Source organism: Ochlerotatus camptorhynchus, unplaced genomic scaffold (genome assembly GCF_037179485.1).
Source record: "Ochlerotatus camptorhynchus isolate MF236.1 unplaced genomic scaffold, CSIRO-AGI_Acam_v1.1 ptg000186l, whole genome shotgun sequence".
NCBI classification, from domain to species: Eukaryota; Metazoa; Arthropoda; class Insecta; order Diptera; family Culicidae; genus Ochlerotatus; species Ochlerotatus camptorhynchus.
Genome location: NW_027040676.1, coordinates 89,167 through 112,844, shown reverse-complemented (window position 1 = coordinate 112,844; position 23,678 = coordinate 89,167). Strand labels below are relative to the sequence as shown.

Below are 23,678 nucleotides of genomic sequence, written 5' to 3'. Positions count from 1 at the left end.
TTCATATTGTTGGTTGTGATGCAAATCGGAGGCTTCTGGCCACAGCTGCAGATTCCCTGTCAGATCATCAGCTTACCGGCAAACTTGTCCGCAAAAACAAATTTATCTTTCTTAGGAACACCTCCGCGATCCCGGCAACATAAAACTTCTGTCCCGGAAGCTGTTTGAAGTCCAATATGACATACGTTTCATCGTCCATAAGGATTTGGTCAGCACCTGGTCATACTTTACATACATACATACTTTACGGCTTTCGGGCCGTAATATTTTGCTTTACGGACCGGTTTGGTTGCTTAATAACCTTATACATGAATTAACCTTCCCGAATGCGTATATTCCGCGAACAGCACCGAGTTTGTTGTCCTGGATTCGCTTTGAAAACCTTCTTTACGTTCTGACGCAGTTTCCGGTCCACTGTACCGCTTCGATGCATTGATTGCACCTTCCGGGAAACAGACAAATGTTCCTTGAAACGTTTCAGCACTGCACAGACGGTTGTTTTGTCGGGTTTTCATATCTTATGTGCAGAATTAATTTTCTTCTTTTTTCTTCTTTTTTCTTCTGCCGCCTGGCAATTCAAGAAAGCAAACTTTTTTGTAAAAAATTTCATAGGATTTCAATAGAAAGACATTCTAAACAAATTGGTGTCAAAAGATTCTAGAAGCGACCGCGCTCCTAGTACCGGTCAAAAAAAAGCGTACCGATTCTAAATTGGCAGGGCTTTATGGCTGTAACACTTCAATCTTAAACTTTTCACTTTTGGGTCATTCGTGTCCGGGGATGAGATATGCATTCGTAACTTCTCGTGTTAGGAATGGATGTTTACCACTACACGGGGGCCATTTCCAATCCTGATCATTTTCAGAGCACAAAAACTCAAATCGCGGCCACGAAAAAAAATTAAGTCCAGCTTTCTGATTTGTCAGACCTGTGTTGATGACGTCATCATGCAATCATACCATAATACCGATTTTCTTCAGAACTTCAGAAGTGCGCTCGTTTTAAAGATTTTTCATGACAAATGTTGCACCGAAACAATATGTAAAAAAAAAACTATACATGAACAACGCTAAACATCTTTATGAATATTTATTAAATAACATATGTTTCGGCCAGGATGCGTGATTGTTTGTTGTGGTTGTTTTTTAATCTTGCAAATCGGCAAGAGTGCAGACTTTACATAGCACCAGATACACAATTCATTTAAATTATACGATTTTGATTTATTACCTTCGAGATGCAGTTTCCGCCCCAAAATAATGCGAAAGAAAGTGTTCCCGGGTATAAAACGAATTGTCCCGTATTCCTTAGATGCTAAACTATCATTTAAGACAAAAAACCATCTTTTCAGAGTTAGGTAATTCCATGAATTTTGTAACTAGTTTTTTTTAGATTTTGAATATTTCAACATCAGTTAAATCTCTGACGTAGGAACCAAAATTAAGTTCTAGGAGTTTGAATTTTATAATTTTTATAAAATTCTGGCTTTGAAACATGGTAAAGTGCACACAGAATAATTTCCATAGGATTTGGAAAAATGTTCAAGATGCACAATTCTTAACATTCTGAATGTTAAAATAAAAATAGTCTTGAGATCCCAAACCCATATGTTTCCAAGATTATGTAACTAATTAAAAAGAATATCTCTGATACAGATTGTACGTATCAATTCTTCGAATACAAAGTTAAATGAAAGTCAATGAAATTAGATCAATTGTCATAATTCTAAGACTATGATAAAATTGCAAGATCCTTCCTAGATAGTCATTTCATAAAATGTCTACTACATGAATATTAAAAACAAGATTTTTAATAATTATAATATGTTGTTTAATAATTATAATATAATATCAAAAGTTTCATAAAAACTCCAGAAAATAAATGTGCCTGAAAAAAATCGACGAAATTTTGTTCAAAATAAATTTTAGGGATTAAAAGTTTTGAATCTCCTGGATTTCAATATTTGTAATTCAAGATCTTGGGAAACTTTCCTAGATTCGGAGACTTACAGCATTTTTCGAGAGGAAAAATCTTCAGGTAAGAGCTTTTTCAGTGTTTTTAATTTCTTTAATAAAAAAAACACAAGAAGCAGGGATTTTTTCATTTTTTTATCGAAAAGAAAGAAATTTACAGTTTAGGTATGTAGAATTTCCATCTCTTCGTTGAAATTTATGCCCGGAATTCAGCTGCTGGAGTGCTTATTCTTGACAATATAGCAGAATCACCTAGGCACGAGTGTTTTTGGACCTGCAAAAGAACGTTTGGGAAAAATGGGGTCTGAAGCCAAATATGATTCACTGTATGTACTCGGCCATAGTTAAACCCAGGATTACCTACGCCTCACTTATATGGTGACCGAAAACTAAGCAACAAACGGCACAAGTCAAACTAAACAAGCTACAAAGGTTTGCTACTATTTCCATAACTGGATCAATGCGTAGTACTCCCTCTACAGCCCTAGATTCTTTTCTCAATATCCTTCCTCTTCATCAATTTATTCAACTGGATGCAGTGAAAAAAGTGCTCTTAGGCTCAAACGGTCCATGAATTTCAACATTCAGATAGTCAAGCGGCGCTGAATGCTTTGAAATCAAAAACCTACACGTCAAAACTGGTTTTGGAATGTACTAAACTATTACAGCAATACGTCGAAATACGATTAACCTTTATTGGATTCCAGATCATTGTGGAATCGAAGAAATCGAAAAAACTGATCAATTGGCAAAAATAGGGTCATCCACGAAATTCATTGGTCCTGACCAATTTTTCGGACTTTCTTCTTGTGCTTTAAAAATAGAGCTAAAAAACTGGGATAAAACAAAGACCCAGTACCTTAAATTCTCGGCAATCTAAACGTTTTATAAAGCCGAACGCTTTGCATACACAAAAATTATTTAATCTTTCTAAAAAAGATTGCGCTTGTTTGATAACAGGACACTGTCCTTGTAAATATCACCTGAAAATCTTTGGTAAACTTCATGAAGGTAAATGTCGCTTTTGTAACTTAAAGAGTAAAAGCTCTGAACATTTGCTGTGTGACTGTGTTCCACTATTTCATAAACGATGCAGATATCAAGAAATAAGGGTCTGATAAGACCTTGGGAAATTTGGGCTGCTGCTCCCAAACAGGTAATAAATTTCATAAGGGATGTATTACCTTGTTGGGATAAATGCTTACAACAGTAGTAGTAGTTACTCAAATAATAGTGACTTACCACTACGTTATGGCATAAATAAAAAGAGGATACACCACAATAGATCAAAGTAATGGTCGCGGTGGTATTATGTCCCCAACATTGGGAAAAAAAGGCACGAGTCTTCTAAATAGAGAATGTACAAACATGTCCATCAAATCTAGATTCATCATTCAAGATTCCATCAGAATCAATTAGCTGGAAAACTTTTGATTACTTCCTGAACAACCTACAGTCTTGAAAGAATATTTGAATTTTTAAACAGTTGGACGTCCTCAGAACTTGAAAAATATCCAGAGAACTATACTAATATCTTCGTCTGTATGGAGATCTTTCGAATATTTCCTGCTATCAAGGAAGGATGTCTGAAAGAATATCCTGTAACTTACGCAACGTTTCCTAAACATCTACAAAACTCCCTTAAGTTTTACAAAATTTCCTCAACTTCTTCATTCCCTAAATTTATTCCATTTTTTTTTTCCAATATCTCTTAATTCTACGAAGATCTCTGAACATTTTTCACTTCTGGAAAGACACCTAAGATATCTAAAATTTTTGAACATCTAGAAAGTTCCTTGAAATTTATCGAGGTTCCCAAGACCTCCAAGACATTGAGCTTTTTGAAGTAAGCTATCTGATAGACTACAATGAAGTTCCCTAAACTGAAGCGAGAATCCTTGAAGTTCTTAGAAGTTTATTGAACTATTTTTAGATCTTCTAAAAAAATCCCCAAACTTTTTTCAAAATTCCTTACACTTGTATGAAGTTTTATGCAGCTTCTTAAAATACTACAAAATTCGCAAAACTTCTATAAAGTTTGCTGCACTACACTCATGCTCTACCGTTGTCTCTCTCACACAACACAAACGGTAGAATAACATTCGAGCAAAAAGAAAGTTATCAAATAACTATCATATGACATGTGTGATTTCGTTCTAATTCCTCAATTTGGTGTAAATTAAAGCTTTTCTGGTCAGAAATGTTATTACTAGGCCATCATTGCTTACTATTTTTAGAATTCACACAAGTACAACATCAGCAGTTCTTATTATGAGGAAAACTAAAACACATACATTTGTAATGGTCTTCGGCGACAGTGTCGTATGACAGAGCATGTCATATGACATTTTAGTTTGGTACTGTACTATGATAGCTTGTTTTGCAAGTATCGGAGGCAAAGGCAGTCGATTATCACAGAAAATGTGTCAACTACCGTGACCACTTACAAGACTGCTTCTAGGTTTCTCGTTGATTTTTCTCGAAGTTCCATGAACGAAATTTCTTGAATTTGTACGTAATTTCCACAATTATTCCAAGTCCATGAGGCTTCAAATAAGTGCCCTGAAATTATATAGAGGTTCCCGATCATTAATGAGCTGCCTTGAAATAACATAATGTTCCCTTAACTAAATTTTCTACTTCTACTTCCAAGTTCCTTTTTTCTACAATTTTTTTTCCGAAGATCTATGATGTTCCCTGAATTTCTACTTCCTTAATTTCTACGATGTTCCCTGAACTTTTTAGAAGTCCTTGAAGTTTTACGAAGTTAAAAAAAAATCCGTGAGCTCATCTCCAAGTTCTAGATTCTGAAGACGTCTTATTATGCCATCGGTTGGTGGCCAGTTGGGTAAAAATAAATGCTACAATTTGTACTAAATATTTTTGTCCTTCGAAAAGCTTCTACAAACTTAGATTTTTTTTTGCCTAGATGGGCACCACCGTTGCAGCAAAATAAAATGTGTAGAACCTTTTCGAAAAAAGTGTGTAATTTCGTAAAAATCAATATTATTCGGTTTTCGGCACACAAAATAAAATATCATTTTGTTTTTACTAGCGACATATGTTGCGAAAATCAACCTTACATTCTACTGATCATTATAGAACAAAAGTTGCAACATGTCAAAGTTGACAATTTTGTATGAAACTCGTCCTTTAATACTTGTATAATATCGAACAGCAGTTCCCATCCTCCCTAAAACGCTACGTCATCTATACATGGTCCCTTACTAGAAACCACCGACATTCCATGAACGATTAAAAGTTGTGAAATATTGGGTGCCAGAAAGTTTGTTTATATTTTAGTCTCTATGTATAGTCATCTAATTTTAGACCAAGCAGATGTCTGCGAATGGTTTCGTACCTTGTTATTCACACGATGTTAACCAAAAAGAAGGAAAGTAAGCCTCCAGATGGTTATATACGTGAGTGCTATAAATAGCCGTTCAACATTTCAACGCTAGAGCATTGAGTAGGTTCGGTGGTAAAATTTATTTTTACCGAAAGATAATTATATAGGGTCAGTTGGGGTAAAGTGGATCCGACTGTTACACTATACTAACGGCAATTCATTACAAATCTTATACCGAATTTGTTTTTAAATTAGATCTATTTGATGAATCAAAAACAAATGTGCTTTAGAGTGTCTTCTCTTTAACCATAGCCAATTTGTTCATGATTGACTGAACTTGATGAGGAAACATCTTTTTAAAACCCTTAAAAATTGCAGGTTAAATTATTGTTTTTCAAAACGTCCATCCAATATTCATATTGGAGGACAATAATATTAAAAAATAATTCCTATTAATGACGTATAATTTTGGGACTAAAATCATTGATTTATTTGACCCCTTGACACACTTTGCTCTATAATACTCTGTTTATCAATCGCAACGTCAAATCCGTTATACATTGTAGCTTCCTTACAATTTATAACACGATTGATCATGACCTCAGCATGCACAATCATGTCACAAATACTTTTATAACATCATCTTGGCAACTTAACATAGAAGATATTTTTGTGGTAACTATTAAATACGCGATCAAGTGTTCCAAACATCTGTGCTGAATTGTAACCACATGTTATTAGGGCCTCCCTTAGCTCAGTCGGTAAAGGCGCAGCTACAAAGCAAGACCATGCTTTAGGTGGCGCTGAGTTCTATTCCCGGTTCGATCAAGGAATTTTTCGGGATAGAAAATTTCTCGACTTCCATGGGCAAAGAGTATATGATTGTAGCAAAATGATTTAATGGTTCTCAGAATTTAGTAAAAATTGGTTGTTTTGTTCCTTATCGCAAAATATTAGATTCGTATTTTTTTTATCATTAGGGTGACCATTTCCATGTTAGGGTGGTCCAAAAAATAGACTTTTTTCAAAAATGAATTTTGAACCATGAGCCGATTTCAAAGATCAAAATATCAAATGAAGGGTAATTAAAAATACTTTCTAGGAAAAATATAATGATACAAAAAAATTGAAATTTTGTATTGAAAAACATTGCTTGTATTGGTTTTTTTAATAGTTTTCATGGTTTGTTATTTTTTACACAACATATATGTAAAAAATCAGCTATGTGTTTTTTCGTTTTTGAGTTATATTTTTTTGAAGTTATCAAATTTTGGGTTTTCGCTCAATACTCCTATGCGACTGGGAAAACCCAAACTTGAAAACTTCATAAAAATGTAATGGTAATAACGATTAGGTTAGGTAGTAGTGTTCAAATGTTCAACAAGGTTCCTATCTAGACATGACTATCAGTTGATTTTCAGAATAAAATTAGTTTAAACATAAATTTGGAGGGGTGACTTGCAATACCCAACATTTAAAAAAAAATATGCAAGTTAAAAAGCACAATAAATTTGTATAAGTTTCTGTTCGTGCAAGCAACGATTACCGCCTTTACCCTAAGCATAACACAGTTATTGAACCTGTCCATAGATGTCACCACTTGTCCATCTATAATTGTCACTTTTATCATGTATCTGTACGTGTAATGTGCTGTACTTGTGTGTAAAAACAAACAATAAATATATAGTTTAATGCCTCCGCCATGGCAGGACGGCTAATAAATCGGTCTGTTTCAATTAATCACACAACGTAGACAATTGGATCCTACCGTGCGCGATCATTTTCTTTTTATGAGAATAGCCACTCATTAAATCTCTAATTTTTGGGAAAGTTCTGTTATCAAAGGTACTTTTTTTTAAATATATGTAGCGAGAAAACTTAAAAGTGTTGCAAGTCACCTCGTAACGTGGGTTGATCACCTTTTCGTGGTACTTGTTTACGATTCCTCTTCCTGACTACTTCAAACTAAGGGAGCAGGATTTTTCAGTAATCAAAGGAACACATCTTAGTCCTTGTTACGTTTTATGCCATGTTGATAGTGACAAGATTCGACTTTGTCCACCGAGGATTATCTTGAAACAAGGAAAAAATAAGTTAGTTAGTCGTCATCTATTTGATTTATAATTTCCTATTCGTTGTTCCCTAGTTTAAAGTGGTTAAGACTAGGGTTCTGATGCATGGTCATCGGTGTCATTGCTTAATTTTGTTGCTAAGGAATCCAATTTTGACTGACAAAGGGGTGCGTCACTCTTCGAATGGTATAAATAGCGGTAAACCTTTCAATTAGAATCGACTCCTTGCGATAAAAGCAAGAATGACAACTGTATTAAAACCGAGAACTTCATAATTTCTCAATAGTGATGGAGTAATACGACATTCACTAAACTAAGGACACGGGATATACTCAAATAACTGGTCGCAGTGGTTTTATATACCGAACCTAGAGAAAAAAGTCACCCCATGTGGGCCTAAGGCTGAAAGTCTCGTTAATAAAGGAAAAAAAAAAAAAAAAGTCACCCCATGCTTCTAATTCAATCACTTTTACTGCATACTCACGGCCTGAGTTGGTGGTCGAAAGTATCCAATCATAAAATAGTTGTGAATAAAATCTACCGAAAATACTAACATTGCAACTCTATACAATTTCAGACCTTCACTGCTTGGTGCAACAGCCATCTGCGAAAGGCCGGTACATCAATCGAAAACATTGAAGATGATTTTCGCAACGGACTCAAACTCATGTTGCTGCTGGAGGTTATTTCCGGCGAAACCCTACCAAAGCCAGACCGCGGCAAAATGCGTTTCCACAAGGTATAAACTAGTGTTCAACTTTGCATTGTGTTAATATTTGATGAGTATTTTTTTATAGATTGCCAACGTCAATAAAGCACTGGATTTCATCGCATCCAAGGGTGTCAAACTGGTATCCATTGGAGCAGAGGAAATTGTTGATGGCAATCTGAAAATGACTCTTGGTATGATCTGGACCATCATCCTTCGGTTCGCCATCCAGGATATTTCAGTTGAGGAAATGACTGCCAAGGAAGGTTTGCTGCTTTGGTGTCAGCGTAAAACTGCCCCCTACAAGAACGTTAACGTTCAGAACTTCCATCTCAGTTTCAAGGTACGCTCATTGTAACTGTTTCTTAGATTAAGGTAGGGCGATGGACCCTATATTAGTATATATATTGTACTACGTATTTTATTATATTTTTTCTTATTCCTTTCCTCAGGATGGTCTAGCATTCTGTGCTCTGATCCATCGCCACAGACCAGATTTGATAGATTATTCCAAGCTTTCGAAAGACAATCCACTTGAGAATCTGAATACCGCGTTTGACGTTGCCGAAAAGTTCCTGGATATTCCACGAATGTTGGACCCAGACGGTTAGTATTACTCTTTCATAATAACAAATTAGAAGAAACGTAGTAAAAGCATACTTAACAATGCAACATCAAATGCTTCATTGCGTAAATCGGTGATGGGATATTGTATGAACAACTATGTTTTACACAATTTTTATCTAGATTTGATCAACACACCAAAGCCAGATGAACGTGCCATTATGACTTATGTGTCGTGTTATTACCATGCTTTCCAAGGAGCTCAGCAGGTTGGATATAGTAAACACATGTCACTTCCACTTAAATTACTATAATTAGGAGGTACCGCGCTTTTGGGTTTGACTAACCATGTTTTGTTCAGCTAATAACAGCTTCAATGACATCGTGGGTGTCATCCCTGTGGTAATACAAATGTACCCGCCTGTGTTTTGTTTTTCGCATGAAACTGATTAGAAAAGAAACAAGCGTTTATGTTGTTGCACTGCTGAATAATCTATTGCTCTACATCTGTAACTAAAAATGAGCAAAGGTAGGTAAATTTTCATCAACTCGGAAAACTATTGCGAAGGCTGACGTACTTGATGACACATTTTTGTATTGGACTGTTTCATATGGGATTTTCTAGACTGATGTTAAGTAAAGGTATTTCTTAGTTCACTTGCTTGGATAGAAAGAGTTTTTGTGAGAATGGTGAAAAAAATCCATTGCGGTGGAATAGAACTCTTCCCAATTTGCAAGACGGCGCTCTGCCAAAATGCTACGGTATACTTTACCTGTTCCATTCACTCTTTTTACATTGTTTCCTGAATTTGTCCCGTTGTACATTACTGGTTTCGTCAGCTCATGATTTATTCTTCTCCTTAATACAAGTACGGAAGCGAAGTTCACCAGACCTACAGATCTTGTGGAGCCCGTAGTAAACTACTGTATCTTGCTCGGTTCCCTCAACGAACATCTACTTAATCATAGACGTATTCACATTCAATACGACTATTTCAGTTTCACGTTTCAGCCTGGTGTAATGCCACCGCCTGGAACTTTCTTTCAGCGAAGCAGATGAACTGCTTGGATTTATCTAAGATTGCGCCCCGCACTAAAAAAAACTCGTATCAAAACACGTAGCGCAATTTTGAACTGGACGAAGAGAAGACCATCGCATGAGTATGATTGAACCAGGAGGCAGGGAAGACCATCGCCTTAACGAAGTCCTTTACGTGTTTCAAACGAGTTCGATAACGCACCCCACATTTTCGCATATCAGTCTGGTCAGTTTTCTGGGAAACCCGTTCTCGTCCATAATCTTCCATAGCTCTTCACGGTCACTAGTATTGTAAGTGGTCTTTAAATAGATGAATATTATTTGATAATCGCGATACTTTTAGAGGATTTGCCGCAACGTAAAGATTTGGTATTTTTTCGATCACACCCCTTCAATTCAATTTCCCAAAAATCTGCTTGATAGTGGCGATAACCGACGATGATCTGGGAATGCATTTTGTAGATTGCGTTGAGTAAAGTGATCGCTCGGTAGTTCTAGCTCGTCAGCCTTTTTGTATCTTGGGCCCTCTTATTCACTCCTCCGGTAGCTGTTCTTGTATCCTAGATCATGACCATCAGTAGGTGTAGACATGAAACCAATTTATCGGGGCCCTTTTTAGGAAGTTTCGCTCCTTTTTTATCCTTTCCAGCTGCCTTGTTCTTTAGCTGTTTAATTGCATCCTTTACTACTTATCGTGGTAGTTGGCATGTCTCCCTCGTCCGCTGGATCGATGAGCCATTCATCCTTCTTTCTTGGTTCTCCGCCATTCAGGTGTTCATCGTGTACTGCTTTCACCTTTCGATCAGCTCACGTTCGTCCGTCAAAATACCTCCATCCTTATCCCGACACATTTCAGCTTGCAACACAAAACTGTTGCGGGCTACTTTGAGTTTCTTATAGAACTTACATATTTCTTGAGAACGACACAGCTTCTCCATTTCTTTGCACGCTGAGCTCATTCCTTTGGTGCTTCTTATCCAGGAAAAGATGAGTGCTGTATTCGCTTTTGTTCCTATCGCTCCAGATTTTGACGGGACATCTCGCCCACACTGCAACATTCTAGTATTAAACCGTCTGACTGATCCCGTCGAACCAATCGTTTCGTTGATTTCTATCCACGAACTCGAACCCAATGTTACGTTGTTAATGCCTGCTTTGACACTACTCCAGAAGTCCTTCGGTTTTGAGTGTAACCAGTTGGTAGTACTTCGGGTAGCTCGAGTCGTTCCAGATTGTACCGACCGTCGTGGCGGGTATCCCCGGAATATGCAAAATAACCTTGAAATGAATCATACGCACTACTATGTGCTACTGATTTTAAGTTGCTGTTGAGAACACGCAATACAAACGAAAAGGGTGCCGAATAAAAACAAGTTTCTAACTATAGTCATCATCACCTGAGAAGTTTGGAACGTTGTCAAAATGTTTTCAATCATGTTGAGCAATGATAGTTTTTAACTTTACCCCCCACCCTCACCTGGACAAATATCGATACAATTTTTTTTTAATGTGTATCGATCATGGTCACAAGAAAAATACCCTCTCCCCCTGAACTGTCCACTATGGACAACTTTTATGCCGATAAAATGCTCCGCGATCGCTGCTCGACACGAATACGTAAAATCTCTTATTAAACCATTTTGCAACCATAATTTCAAAAACTTCAATGCTCACCCGAGCAAAGTCGGTTAACAAAATTAAAGCAAATCGATATTAAACTTTGCAGTTCCTATCATAATGAAAACTCATTTTGATTTAAATTGTCGCGACAGAAGTCTGATATCATAGTGTGCTTTCATAATGCAGTCAAGACTTTTTAAAATGAAAGCAACTTAATTTGATGTTCTGCTGTTAACGTCTTGCTTAACATTTAAATTAAGTTCATCTGTTTATTTGTTTTGTTTAACACATTTTAGGTCATTCGTGACTTGCCCGGGGTGAGAGTTAAGCTCAAGTCTTCCAGCGGGAGAACCATGGATGCTAACCATTTACTCCAGGCTTTTATTCAGTTATACATTATTAATGCAAAATCAGTAATCAAATTGATTTAATTGAAAGCAGGATTAGTTTTCCGTTTGATTCGACAGTTAGGCCTATTCTGCGCGGCGTGTGAGGTGAGGTGACAGTGAAGTGATGGTGAAGTGACAATTGTCACCTCACCTCACACGCCGCGCAGAATAGGCCTAAGTGTAAAATGTTGCTCTCATATTTGCTGTGTTAACCGTTAAGTCAACCAAAATGATATCAACTGGAGTATTCAAAATAAGTTACATCATAACAGCAAATTTTGATTTCAATTTGATCTCCAGCTTTGCTCGGGCATCCAGTCAAGTTTATTACAGCTAAAAAAAAAACTTATGGCCGATATCGTGACATGCTCTATTACCGTGGGTTTAAGGACGCTTCAAGTTTAATTCAGCTAGAAAAAAATTAATTTGCATTGATTTTTGTTTCTTTAAGCGTGATTGTATATATTTTGTATACAAACATTTGCTTTACAATATTTTTACAATCTAAAAAATAATAGAAATTGGAATATTTTAACATAATACAATTACCTAATACCGCGTACTTGAATCATCCCTATGTTCAACAAATGGAGGTTATCATGAATAGATCCTCTGTTTCTAACGTTGCCCAGAGCCTTGTTCAAGTGATCTAGAATGTAAAGGCCATTTAGCTGTTGCAATCAAACCACGGTATTAGGAACTAATACCTGGTTTTTATTCTATAAATATGTAGTTTTGTACGTGTGTGTGCAACCAGTAGTCAAATTTGTTATACCTTAGTAAAGATGACTCGATATTCTAACGTAAAAAAAAAATCAATACATCGAAAACTATTCAAGTTAACTGTCAAATTACGGTATTAGGTGCTGCGCGGAATAAGAGCTAGTCACGGTACTATATTTTGGATCCTAAAAATTGTTCATCCGCTTTTATAACAGAGCTCAAAGGCTATAAGGCTCATTAATAACGGTTTCAGTGATGTTGCAGCATACGAAGTAAACTGGATAAAAAATGTAATTCAAATGTTATGCTTAAATATCTATCTAACAAAAGTTTGAAAGCGTGTGTTGTCTTATAACCTAATTGATGTGTGTTTTTGCTTTTACCCTTTGCTGACTGTACCAAATAGATCTGCAGAATACCGCAATGCCAGATGAACGGGCTGTCATGACCTATGTGTCATCCTATTATCATTGCTTCAGCGGCGCACAAAAGGTCGGTTTGTTGTGTTCAAACCAGCTTGGTAATTTAAAATAATAATATGATTTATTGTTTCCCTTATTACCTGTTGATTTTAAAAGTTTTCCATTTTTTGTTTCTTGTTTTTTTAACATTGATTTTAACGGCAATTACTTTCAATTTATGCACAACTATTTCATTTGAGATCTATTTCAAGTTGCTGTTGACCGTGTCAATGTCAGCTTTGTGCAGCTTTGTAAAGATACGATTAATGTCACTCGAACACCTACCTAAATTTTCATTAAACCATAATATTCAATAACTTATATTAATAAACGTTACCCATTATAACATGTTATGCTTCAGGCGGAAACAGCTGCCAACCGTATTTGCAAAGTTTTGAAAGTCAACCAGGAAAACGAACGACTTATGGAAGAATACGAACGGTTGGCTAGTGACGTAAGTTACTTTTGAATTGTTCCTCCGATTACCAAATGACAATTTTTTTTTATTATATTACTATATAGTTGTTGGAATGGATTCGACGCACTATGCCATGGTTGAATTCTAGACAAACCGATAGTACCCTAGCCGGTGTGCAGAAAAAGCTTGAAGAATATAGAACTTACAGACGCAAGCATAAGCCACCACGGGTTGAGCAAAAAGCTAAACTGGAGACCAACTTCAACACACTGCAAACGAAGCTGCGTCTATCGAATCGTCCAGCTTACATGCCAACCGAGGGAAAAATGGTTTCCGACATCACTAACTCCTGGAAAGGTTTGGAACACGCAGAGAAGGCTTTCGAAGAGTGGCTCTTGGCAGAAACTATGCGCCTCGAGCGGCTGGAGCACTTGGCCCAGAAATTCAAGCATAAAGCCGATACGCACGAAGATTGGACAAAGGGCAAGGAAGAAATGCTGCAGTCTCAAGACTATCGTAACTGTAAGTTAAACGAACTTAAAGCTCTCAAGAAGAAGCACGAAGCTTTTGAATCCGATCTGGCCGCCCATCAAGATCGTGTTGAACAAATTGCGGCTATTGCTCAAGAGTTGAAGTAAGTATTTATGTTTAAGCTAACAATTGAACTGGCTGTTCATAAACTACGTATACAGTTTTTGGAAGATTTAGAAAACCTATCCGGCGTAGACAAGTCGTTCATACTTAAAAAAATATATTCCTTCTTAAACTGTCTACGTAGCTTGTAAACAGCCCCCTAGGGAAAGTGGCGCAAGATAAGCTATGTGTCTCAAGACCACAGATTTAGACAATTAATCATGTTTTGTTGTTTTTGATATCATCCACATCCAGAGGACCAGTCACTCTCGAATGTATGGGAATGGTAGGAAACCATTTGGAAATGTATGAAAATTTTCAGTTTTTATTCATTATCGTCTTTATTGGCAGTTTTAGATGCACAAAAATTGCACGAGTACATTACTATGGTGATAAGGTAAACACTCGTTTATTTGTTTCCTTCTGTGAAAGCATGTTTAGTCACAAATCGTGGATTATCTGATATTCTCCATACTGCAAAAATGATTTTCCTACCACTGAAGGGGCGACATCTCTTGGATCTTCAGTATAGCTACTACTCAAATCATATAATTAATAGATTAAAAGCATGGAAGATTTTTGCAACAGATGTCGCTAATAAAAAAAAGCTGCGGCGATTTATTTTGTATGAAGAAAACCGGAAAATATTAATTTTAACAAAATTTGGACTTTTTCTGAAAAAAATATTTTTTTTTGTTTTCGCTTCCATAATTGATATTTTTGGAAAAATGTTCAAATCTCCATACATTATTTTTTCGGTTAACTTTTTTACCCATACGAAGGTTGTGAGATGAAAACATGGCAGCATACAATGTTTCATTGGCTACCGTCAGTGTTTATAAGTTTTACCAATACCTATAACGGATCACTGTATGCTGTCAGTTTTGATCTCACCACTACTGACAGCATTACTCCACCATCTTAGAGACGGACAGTTAACCGGATGATGTATAGAGATTTGATTTTTTCCTTATTTCGTAAAAAATCTACATTTTTCAGTTTTCTGCCAAAGTAGCAATTCCATTTGACCTGTTATTTGAGGGAGTCATGACTGTTTCGTTTTGGATCAATGTGATCGTTCCAGAATGCACTTTTGCGTTTTCACGGGGAAAATCGACGTCAGCAAACGAAGCTGCTTACATGCCAACCGAGGGAAAAATGGTTTCCGACATCACTAACACGCAGAGATGGCTTTCGAAGAGTAGCTATACATAAACCATGCGCCTCGAGCGGCTGGATCAGTGTTTGTTTACGTTTCACGAAGCACCAACTTTGCCCCCCCCCCCTCCTGTCTCTTGTAGCGTATTTTTAAACATGGATGGTCCCCCTAAAAAGCTACTTCATTTATGCATCTTTCCTAATCAGGTCAAAACCTGCATACCATATCCAACGGCAACGATGCATGAACTTCGCAGCCTTCCCTTGTATAGTTTTCCGAAGTACCTTTTTCCCCAGAAAAGATATCCGCAAAGCCGCTTGGATATCACCTGCGCAACAATCAGAAAACCAAACCGTCCACGTTCTAATCGACAAGAAATTCTTCTCCGACATAATCAATGTCCGCACGTATCGCAGTGTGATCATAGATTTGGACCACTACTTAATTACAGTATGCATGCGGTCCAAACTTTCGACGGTGTACAACACTCGTCATAGTCGGACGCCCAAACCCAACATCGAGCAACTTCAGGATGACAGAGTTGCCAAGGGATACCCACATCGACAAGCTCGGAATAGACAAAACTAGATTTCGAACATTCAAAGTGTTTTTTATGTTACTTCATACGCGAAGTTAACGATTTTCAGAGTTGGTTGGAAATGCTAACATGAAGCTTTAGTGTGATGATTTATTAGCTAGAGAATGATCTTTAGAAGAGGGTAGGTGGATAGTTCCGTTAGAGTACGGCAGTATGAAAATTGAATAGAAGTTGAAAATGAGCGAAGGGCCATTAAAGCGACAGTTTTTCAAGATAGACGCACATTTTTGCCTAACCCGTACGATGTACGCGGGGTCTTGAAGTATGTCTCCAAGTCCACAGGCAAAAATGTGCGTCCCTCTTGTTGCTCATAAACTGACTGCGGCTGTGGAATAGTTCTAGCGACGTTTTCATCACTACCTAAAGCCCCACGTTGCGAGAGCATTTCCAGTCGATGGTGTGTTATAATGCAGTTCTTCTTTACCCAACTATTGTGTTGCTCCTCTCGTCATGACCAACGTGATCATCTCAGAGAGAAAGCAGTAGGGTGGTTGTTGCGTGCTGTACCATCATCAGCATTGTTGACGGCTACTCCCGCCTTGAGTTGTTACATTCAAAGTGTTTTTTTATGTTACTTCATACGCGAAGTTACCGATTTTCAGAGTTGGTTGGAAATGCTAACATGAAGCTTTAGTGTGATGATTTATTAGCTAGAGAATGATCTTTAGAAGAGGGTAGGTGGATAGTTCCGTTAGAGTACAGCAGTATGAAAATTGAATAGAAGTTGAAAATGAGCGAAGGGCCATTAAAGCGACAGTTTTTCAAGATAGACGCACAGCCTCCAGCATGCTTTTGCTTTATTGCTGCGCATTTACTGATAGAATTAAGGGATGCCCAATGGCTAGAGTGTTGTTCACCACCGAAAAAAAATATTCATATAGTTTCCATTGGGAACGCACATAATATTTTTCCAATAACAAAATTAATGATTTTTATCTGAAATTCACATAACATTCATATGATCACATGAATTATATGTGATAAATCACATAAATTTCATTGGACCCATAAGGTTCATGTGATTTTGTAGTGCGATTCCCAATTATGAGATCACATGAAAGTTATGTGAAGTTCTAATGGATGTTTTTAATGGATTTTTCATTGGAAATATGATTTATTTTTTGAGTGTGGGTAATTGTCAAGATTTGGTAGGAGACGATATTAACGAAAGAGTGGATAGAAGGTGTCGTATGCCCAATCTGCCAAGAGCGATAAGGTGGATTACTGCAACTACTACACGATCACAGTGCTGAGTGCCGCCTATCAAGTTCTCTTCCAAATTATATGCCGCCGCCTGTCACAATTTGTAGAGATGAACTAGCCTACGGCTAAAAATCTCTATAATAAAATTTGTCACCATTTATTCCTCGATTTGGCAGATTTTATGCATGAGTATGGACTTCCGGATAAACTGACGCGATTGTTCAAGGCGACGATGGATCGAGTGATGTGCGTTGTTCGCGTATCGGAGGCACTCAAGTCCCTTTGAATCTCGAAGGGGGTTACGGCATGATAATGAACTTTCGAGTCTGCTATTTAACATCGCGTTGGAAAGTGTGATAATAAGAGCAGAGATAGACACGAGTGCAAGGAATAAAAATTTCTCCAAATGACAAAATGACAAGCGATCAACGAACCGAATGATAACGCTATGTCAGAGGTGGAAAGCAATAATGATAAAATTATCTTCCTTTTTTTCATGACAAACGACACAGTTCACTCGGGGCGGTAGAAGGAAACGAGCAAATTGTTGGCAAGCTGCTTCACAAAGTAAAGCTGAAGATGATACATGTGTGTTAATGAGATTTTTTTGTTATGTCTTTTCGCGATTCAGATCAAGCTATGTCATGTCCTCATCCGTGTATATTGCAACAAAACAGGCAAGCAAGATATCATTATCCTTCTACCACTCCGATCGAGCTATGTTACAGATCGAGTTTGTCATGGTAGTCGTAGCAACCGTTTTGTCTGTATCGTTGGTTGCTTTATGTGTTTGGATTCGCTGCACGAATGGCACGATCTCCAACAAGTCCATCCAGTTTCTTAGCTTCGCTCAACGACATGGCATGGAACTTTGAGGCGATTGTGGAAACGTATATCAGAGTGAAAACTGAAGAATAATTATCCATTATTTGTCACAGCATTTAAACATCCAAGTTTGCTGGTTAAAATTACAAATTTTCTTTTTAATTTACATATTTGTGATTTCCACAATTGTAACTCCAGCATAGCTTTAGGTATAGACTATCCTTTGAAGCTGCAGTAATATTACAAGATAATTATGTATATGTTGGCCATCATAAATCTATTTTATTCGGTTTTCGGTAGGTTAGTGGTCGTGCCTCACTTTCCCTTAGATTATTTTCAATGACAAACTGTCATTGTTACTAAAATTGTTATTTTCTGGAACAAATTATTAACCAATACTGTTACATTTACAGCACACTGGAATATCATGATTGCGTTTCAGTGAATGCACGGTGCCAACGTATTTGCGACCAATGGGACCGTTTGGGAGCCCTTACGCAGCACCGTCGCCAGGGCTTGGACGAAGCTGAACGAATCCTGGAAAAGATTGACTTGTTGCACTTGGAATTCGCTAAGCGTGCTGCTCCCTTCAACAATTGGCTCGATGGAGCTCGCGAAGATCTTGTCGACATGTTCATCGTACATACAATGGAAGAAATCCAAGGATTGATTCAGGCTCATGATCAATTCAAAGCAACTCTTGGAGAGGCAGACAAGGAGTTCAACGTAATTGTTGGATTAGTCCGCGATGCCGAAGCAATTGTCAAGCAAGAGCAAGTCCCCGGAGGTCTTGTGAATCCCTACACTACACTTACTGCTGATGCTATCAGCCGAAAGTGGTCGGAAGTACGCGCTCTTGTTCCACAGCGTGACCAAACTTTGGCCAACGAGTTGCGTAAACAGCAGAACAACGAAATGCTTCGTCGACAGTTTGCCGAAAAGGCAAACGCAGTTGGACCATGGATCGAACGTCAAATGGATGCTGTAACCGCAATTGGAATGGGCATCTCTGGTTCACTTGAAGAACAACTACACCGTTTGAAAGAGTACGAACAAGCAGTGTATGCTTACAAACCCAGCATTGAAGAACTGGAAAAGATCCACCAAGCTGTGCAGGAATCGATGGTCTTCGAGAACCGATACACACACTATACTATGGAAACTCTTCGCGTTGGTTGGGAACAACTGTTAACATCTATCAACAGAAACATAAATGAAGTACGTGATGAGCTGATTAAATATCTTAACTATTCAGTAAATTATTATTGATGTTTGGATCTAATTATAGGTTGAGAACCAAATTCTTACCCGTGATACCAAGGGTATCACGCAGGAACAGTTGACGGAATTCCGTTCCAGCTTCAACCACTTCGATAAGAATCGCACGGGTCGTTTGGCACCAGAAGAATTCAAATCATGTCTAGTTTCCCTCGGATATTCTATTGGAAAGGACAAACAAGGTGACATGGACTTCCAACGTATCTTAGCCGTAGTCGATCCGAACAACTCAGGATATGTTCAGTTTGACGCGTTCCTAGACTTTATGACGAGAGAAAGCACCGATACCGACACTGCCGAACAAGTGATTGATTCCTTCAGAATCTTGGCATCTGATAAGGTATTTACTGTATTTTAATACTGACATTGGTTAATATAAACTGGACCTTATTTTCTAGCCTTATATACTACCGGATGAACTACGCCGTGAGTTGCCACCAGATCAGGCAGAGTATTGTATTCAAAGGATGCCGCCTTTCAAGGGACCTAACGTTGTCCCTGGAGCTCTTGATTACATGTCATTCAGTACAGCGTTGTATGGAGAAAGCGATTTGTAATTGCCAACGCAATTCACTGGAGATTGTCACTTAATAGTCAGCAAAACACAACAGAAACAACTCCGGTTATATGTTACATGCCATATATTGTGTTTTGAAAAATGACCTAACAACAACTTTTACGTCGTTTATTTATAATCAGCTCTTACAAACCGGTCATTTGTTGTCTGGTGTCGCGTTTGTTGAATTAGAAATCCATCCAATGAACGTATGAATCAGAATGCCATAAATCGATAAATTATAAGATCGTAAGGAAGAAGAGGACAATGCTACGATGTGTGTGAGTCGAATTGCAATTTGGAAAATGTAATCTTACAAATCATCTATTTATTTTTATTAGCTATCCACTAAAATTATTTTTTAATAAAAATGTGTTTTCGAATCGACAAAACATGCGATTTACACAACAGTCTATTATCTACAAAAAGAAGTATCATCACCCTTTTATTAAAGCACTACAACAGTAAAAGTATGGACGTCTGTCAAAAGTCTATTTTAAATCAACACACAGACGTTCCTAATAGACTATGGTGCCCGTTTGGTCACTGTTGTTTTTGTGTTGACCCAAATAGTTTTGATAATGTAATTGCTCATTTTTTTTTTTAAGGTTGATTTTTGTCCCAGTCTTGTCTTCTGTCGTCACTTGTTTTGTGTATTAACCCCAACTTGTCTTGTGTATTGGGTCAACTTGTGTCTATTGTCCTTCCCCATCTGCTTTTACTCGTTCTGTTACTCTGTCATGACTAATTTCAGTTGCTAGTTGCCTCCCTAAGCGGACCCCCCGCGTCTTATCTCTTATGTTAATTGACTTTCTGAATCTTCTTATTGAAGTTCATTTGATGATTATTTAGTCTTATTTAATAAATAACTAAAATCTCTAATCTACCTACACAATCATAACCCATGCTTGTAAACTAAAATTTTTAACAAGTTTCAAGTACTTTTGGCTTTGATTTTAATTCTGCAGCGTTTGCTGGGGAAATTGGCGATGACGGCGACTCTGTAGCTCTTTACACCTATGAGAAAATCCACAAGCAAACGTCAGACTGTGCGTGAAACATGGCGAACTTTGCACAAACTATCCTTTCACTCCACCGAAAATGCCCATAAGAAACTGTCTATATTTGCTGGAAGAGCAAATTTTTCGACGGTGCCGTCAACGGCTTTACTTCCCATCCGAAGGAAGGCGTGATCAGAATAACAGCCTCAGAACATCCCGGCGGCGCCGACTGGGATTGAACTCAGGCCTGCTGGGGTGAGAGGTAATCACGCTTACCACTACACCACCGGCGCCGTTAAAAGGCTAGTTGTCAGTTGCTTTAAAAGCTAGTTGCCTCCCTAAACGGACCCCCCCGCATCCTAACTCTTTTGTTAATCTACTTAATGTTATTAGACTGTCTTAATTTTCTTATTTAAGTTCGTTTGATGATTATGATTTCTCATTAGCCTTTTTTAATAAATAATTGAAATCTCTAATCTACCTTATCAATTATAGCCCATGCTTTATCAAGTACCTGCACTTATGCATGTAATCTAAAATTTAACGTGTTTCAAGGCACTTGTTTTACTTTGACCTATATTTATTATATATTAGTTCGTCCCAGGTGACACCTTCAAGTGACTAAAATGCTTCACTTTGAAGTTAGTTTCCTAGCTGTTTTTTAGGGTATATGCTCCAACTACGCTCACACGTTTCCACTACGTCGCACCACAAAAATAAGTATGGGTATGTCACAATAGAAGCACGCCACAGTGGAAATCCCGAGCCATAGTTCAAACATTTATCCCAAATCAAAATGAAGCACATATAAGATTAGTTACAATACCATGTACAAAAATGGTGTTTATTTATTAATTTATTGACTTATAACGAATATACGTTGTATACGAGTACCCCGAATACAACGTATGACTCGTCTAATTTTGCATAGCATTTGCAATGTCAAATTAGACGAACTATACGTTGTATTCGGGGTACTCGTATACAACGTATATTCGTTATAAGTCAGGTAATACAGTAGTCATACAGACTGAACTATTTTACTTATAAACTAGAAATTACTTAGTTGAAGATGCTAATTTCAAATAACAGACTGTAGTGGTAATTTTTATACGATAGATGGAGTAGATGAAAGCATAGAGTTGATAGTTCCGTTAGAGTACGGCAGTGTGAAGATTGCATATAGATATTAGAATACCGAGCTAGGACAACTTTTAAGGAAGGTACAAATCGGTTTTTTCATCTCTCTTTCGCAATCTCTCTATATGCAATCTTCACGCTGCCGTACTCTAACGGAACTTTTTAGAGATGAAAAAACCGATTTGTACCTTCCTTAAAAGTTGTCCTAGCTCGCTATTCTAATATCTATATGCAATCTTCACACTGCCGTACTCTAACGGAACTATCAACTCTATGCTTTCATCTACTCCATCTATCGTATAAAAATTACCACTACAGCCTGTTATTTGAAATTAGCATCTTCAACTATGTAAATCGTTGACTTCACGTAGAAGAAATACTAAAACATATAGTCAAAGTAGAAATTACTACTAATCCTATTTCTAAAAAACGTTTTTAGTCCAGTTAAAATCGAATTCGTCACAGACAACATTGAACAAGCGAAGACACGAATCAAAAGGGTTGTTGTAGCCGTAGTTTGTTCTGTGGTATGGGACTGCTATTAAAGCTGAGCTCCGAAACCGTCGAGGAGGAATGTTGAGCGGGATCTGTGCGAGAAGTTCAGGGCAATCGATAGATCCTCCAATGACATCGAAAATAAAAAGCCTCGTCTGACAGATAGTGGTTCCAATCCTATGAGCTTGCAGCGGAATAAGGAGGAAGATTGGTCGGATCGCTCCAGGGAAGTTGTCTCAGTGCAAACCAGAAGAACCTTTTCTGCACCCGTTCAATCGTGAGAACATGAGCTACATAACAAAAGGACCAAATCGGAGCAGCGTACTCCAGAATGCTACGAACCAACGAGCAATAGAGAGTTTTTAAAGCGTGGATGTCGGTGAACTCGGAAGCGTGGCGTGGATAGTTCCGTTAGAGTACGGCAGTATGAAAGTTGAATAGAAGTTGAAAATGAGCGAAGGGCCATTAATGCGACAGTTTTTAAAGTTAGACGCACATCTTTTGCCTAACCCGTACGATGGACGCGGAGACTTGAAGTTCCCCTTTACCAATATCGTACACAGGACCGGGATGAATGATGGACGCTGGCAGGAGTGGCTCGACTGTGACGAGGGGATTAGGGGCTTCCGTGAGATTTGCAGGCGTGCATCCCGGTGACATAAGTGCTGACGATGATAATGTTGATCGACTGGATATGCCATGAACATCCATGTTTGTAGACAAATCTGATGGTGATGAACGGCTGGAAGCGATGGGCATTACCGGAAGTGAATTGTTTGAATCGATTGTGTACTTGCCTGTTGAAGCGGTGTAGAAGACCCCATCTCCGCACCCAAACACAGGGCCGAGACAACTGAAGAGCGCTGGCAGGAGAGGCTGGACTGTAGTGGGGGGATGAAGGTCTTCCAAATCGCTTGATTTATTGCGTCCCGGGCTAGAAGAGATCAGCTCAGATCCATAATGGGAGTAATCGGGGATGATGAAGCTTCCGGAGGTACTAACGGCGTGATTGGTTTTTTGGTCTTCAGAGTGAAACGAAATTTTTGGACCCGTAATCCTTGAACTCTCGGAACAGCAGTCCTTCAGGCCAAGTAATAGGGTCAAGTGCTTTGCTTTTAAGCGAAGGATCGAGTCCTATTTTGAAAGACACGAACGAAAGCATGTTGGTGTCTTTGTCTTTCGGCACGAGCTTCACTACCGGTGGATCACTGTCAATTTCGAGATTGGCTTTCGTCATGGCGCGTACAGCTTCCACAGTGACGTCTGGGCAAATTCTGGACAGATATAGCCAAAATGTTGATTCCAAATCGTTTTTGAAAATGGGAACTGACATAACATTATCCTGCGTTTGTTTGCTCCCAATTTGGCAGTTATCAGGATCCCGTGCAGTTGATTCAATTTCACGGGGACGTGACCAGAGAGAGTTTGTAGCTGATAGGAGTTGCGCAATTGGCTTTGTATTCATTTGCTTAA

At 38.0% G+C, this 23,678-nt stretch overlaps 1 protein-coding gene across 4 annotated transcripts in view; it reads left to right on the top strand.

Moving 5' to 3' along the window:
- The window catches only part of Actn (alpha actinin), a 36,399-nt gene extending 16,422 nt beyond the window's left edge, over positions 1 to 19,977 (top strand). For 2 of the 4 annotated variants that reach the window (XM_065223222.1, XM_065223223.1), the window contains exons 3-11: positions 7,972 to 8,133; positions 8,192 to 8,446; positions 8,556 to 8,709; positions 8,851 to 8,936; positions 13,261 to 13,353; positions 13,422 to 13,951; positions 18,149 to 18,953; positions 19,024 to 19,353; positions 19,412 to 19,977. In XM_065223222.1, coding sequence (XP_065079294.1) covers positions 7,972 to 8,133; positions 8,192 to 8,446; positions 8,556 to 8,709; positions 8,851 to 8,936; positions 13,261 to 13,353; positions 13,422 to 13,951; positions 18,149 to 18,953; positions 19,024 to 19,353; positions 19,412 to 19,570 — 2,574 coding nt within the window. In that variant the 3' untranslated portion in view covers positions 19,571 to 19,977. Of the gene's footprint in view, positions 1 to 7,971; positions 8,134 to 8,191; positions 8,447 to 8,555; positions 8,710 to 8,850; positions 8,947 to 12,844; positions 12,931 to 13,260; positions 13,354 to 13,421; positions 13,952 to 18,148; positions 18,954 to 19,023; positions 19,354 to 19,411 lie in introns of all 4 variants that reach the window. The other 2 variants (XM_065223226.1, XM_065223225.1) reach the window with 2 other exon arrangements.
- Positions 19,978 to 23,678: the final 3,701 nt, after the last annotated feature.